The 2,951-nt window shown below is 27.4% G+C and overlaps 1 protein-coding gene across 1 annotated transcript; it reads right to left on the bottom strand.

Annotated features, from left to right (window-relative positions):
- Positions 1-1,990: 1,990 nt before the first annotated feature.
- On the bottom strand, positions 1,991-2,707 carry LOC145112126 (uncharacterized). Its single transcript, XM_079048337.1, has one exon. It carries the CDS (start codon positions 2,705-2,707, stop codon positions 1,991-1,993), a length of 717 nt encoding a protein of 238 aa, XP_078904463.1.
- Positions 2,708-2,951: the final 244 nt, after the last annotated feature.

The raw sequence follows: 2,951 nt of genomic DNA on the forward strand, positions 1-2,951 counted from the left end.
TATGTTCTATATAATGATAAGATTTAATATAAACGTTTTAATTTAATAGGAAATTATTATTTAATAGATAACAATAATTATTTATTTATTTTTAAAATTTTATATTTTTTTTCTATTTTAACCATATAACTTTGTCTATGCACAACAACTTCAAGTTCCAACCTTATCTCTTATGATATAATTGAACATAATGATAATATTAAAAATCATTTTTATATTTGTTATGAATTATTATTTAATTGTTAATAGCAATGATTTAGTTATTTTTAATATAAAATGTTTTTTTCATATCATTCGCAACGCGCGGACATTCGCCTAGTTTCATAGTAAACGTATACATTTCTTTTATAAAAACATATTTATATGCACCAAAACAAGTGTTTATATACACTTCTTTTGTAAAAACATATTTATATATATTTTTTATAAACACCTATTTTATAATAAATGTATTTGTATTTAAATACATTTATATATAAAATGTATACAAACACGTATTATGTAAAAAAATTATTCAAACACGTTTTTATAAAAGAAACGTATACAAACACGATTTTATAAAAAAAAATATATATATATATATATATAGATATACACCTATCTGTGTGCATATATATATATATATATATATATATATATATATATATATATATATATATATATATATATATATATATATACACACACACACACACATACGTTTACTATGAAATAGGTGTTTGTCTATATTTTTTTATAAATATGTGTTTGCATATACATGTATTTATAATAAAATAGGTGTTTGTATACATTTTTTTTTGTAAAATACATGTCTGTATACATTTTTTTATAAAAATGAATTTGTATATATTTATGTACTTAATAAATACCTATTTTTATTAATAGATATTTCATATACAAAAACGTTTTTTTTTTAGTTTTTATATAGAAAATATAAGAATTTTTATGTGAAAATATGTTTTTTTTGTATAAATATGATTTTATAAAGAAAAAACATATTCCAAACAAAATTTTGAGAAAAAAATTGTAAAAACAACTAAAGTTAGGATACGTTCAAGAAAAATTTTAAAATTTGGGCCAAAAGGGTAAATTTTAGACCAAATTTGTAATAAGTTTAAAATATGTGCCAAAAATATAAAATTTGGACCAAATTTGTAATAAAATTTTAAATCTTTGTAAAAAATATAATTTTTGAAAGTTGGATAATCCGTTAACCGGGTAAAAGGGTTAAATTGAATACGATTACCGGTTTTTAGGAGTTAATTAAATAAAGAAAATATATAAAAACTGAATCGATTATAAGACGTAATGACTTTATTGCAGTTTAAAAAAAAAAAAAACCGTTAGCCAACTCATTCGGTGAATAATGGGTATGTTCGTTCTAAAAAAAATTATTACCAAAAATATCTTTAACATAAATTCTCTTGGAAATCTCGTACTTTTTGAAAATTTTAACCGAAAGTGAATCGACTATATTAATATTAGGACCACAATCATGGAATCATAGGCTCATAGCCCACCTGGCCCTCCAAGTCACCTTTCTACCTAATTTTTTCACCACATTAAGTAAGTTTAATTATCACCACTATTGCAGGGGTATTTTAGTCTTTTGACTGTTAACATCATGACGGCATATAATAAATATATGCGTCGTAATGATATTTATCGACGTTGCTCATTGATGAAAGAAAATTACATACAAATTACAGACTACCATAAATTGATATTGTTGTACAGTTCTGCGTCTATTTCAGTAGATTTCCAGTCAGACTATCAATAGTATCAACTCAATTTTGTTATAATCATATAAACAACTAAACAGTGAATCTAATTTTTTTTGGAAACAGCAAATATTTTAATATATCAAAAGCCCAAACCAAAAACAAGAAGCAATGGAGGGGAAGGGATACAAACAAACAGAAAAAACACACACATAAAAAACAAAGAAGCATAGTTACATGAAACTAAAGAGAGATTTTTTTTTTTTTTTTTAGAATGGGAAGCAACTCCATTCCACCCATCTTCCCACCCAATTCCCCCTGTATTTGATCCATTCGTAAGTTTGAAGAATTATAGAATCCGCAATGATTGCAAGGGAAGCACCAATTTTCGTAAAAGTTTTTCCATTTCTTGCTATCCATATGTTCCAGAACGTGGCGTAAAAAATCATGTTGAGAATTTCTCTCTTCTTTGGACAATTTCCCCATGAGGCACCAAAATCAATAAGACCACGTACTGAGTTGAACTGGTTATTGCTAATTCCGCACCATTTTAGAATCCAATACCAGACCTCCTTGGAGAATCCACAATCAGCTAAAAGATGATTCGAAGATTCGTTACTTACCCCACATAATTGGCAATTTGGATTTTGGACTAATATACCCCTGAGACTAAGTGACTGCGCAACAGGAATTCTATCCATTACATCCCTCCACACAAAACATTTCACTTTTAGGGGGATTAATTTTGCCCAGCATATTTTTTGTCTCACAACCTGATTAAGATTTGAATCTACCATTCTCCTTAGAATATTCACTAGGTATGTGCCATCTTTGTTAAAATTAAAACGAAAACCAATGTTAGAAGAAGGATGAAACGCCACAGATCCAAACATGGAGTAGAAATCATGTAGTTCAGCCTTCTCTACATCATTGAAATTGTTTGATCTCCATTTCCATAGGAAGCCTGTGCTGCATATACGGTCCATGAATTGACATTTCTTTACTGTTTCTAGCTGGTAGAGATGAGGAAATCTGTTTTGCAATGTATCTCTCCCACACCATTTGTCTTTCCAGAAAAGGATTTTGGTTGAATGGTTTGGAACCAGGGAAAATAGCTCGTCCGGATCAATGTTGTGATTTTGTAGACTCTTGATTGTTGTAGTTAATGCATTCCTTTTAAAATAGTTAATGCATTCCTTTTAAAATAGCTCGTCCGGATCAATGTTGTGA

Source organism: Lactuca virosa, chromosome 1, assembly GCF_052849685.1.
Source record: "Lactuca virosa cultivar CGN04683 chromosome 1, Lactuca_virosa_CGN04683_v6, whole genome shotgun sequence".
NCBI classification, from domain to species: domain Eukaryota; kingdom Viridiplantae; phylum Streptophyta; class Magnoliopsida; order Asterales; family Asteraceae; genus Lactuca; species Lactuca virosa.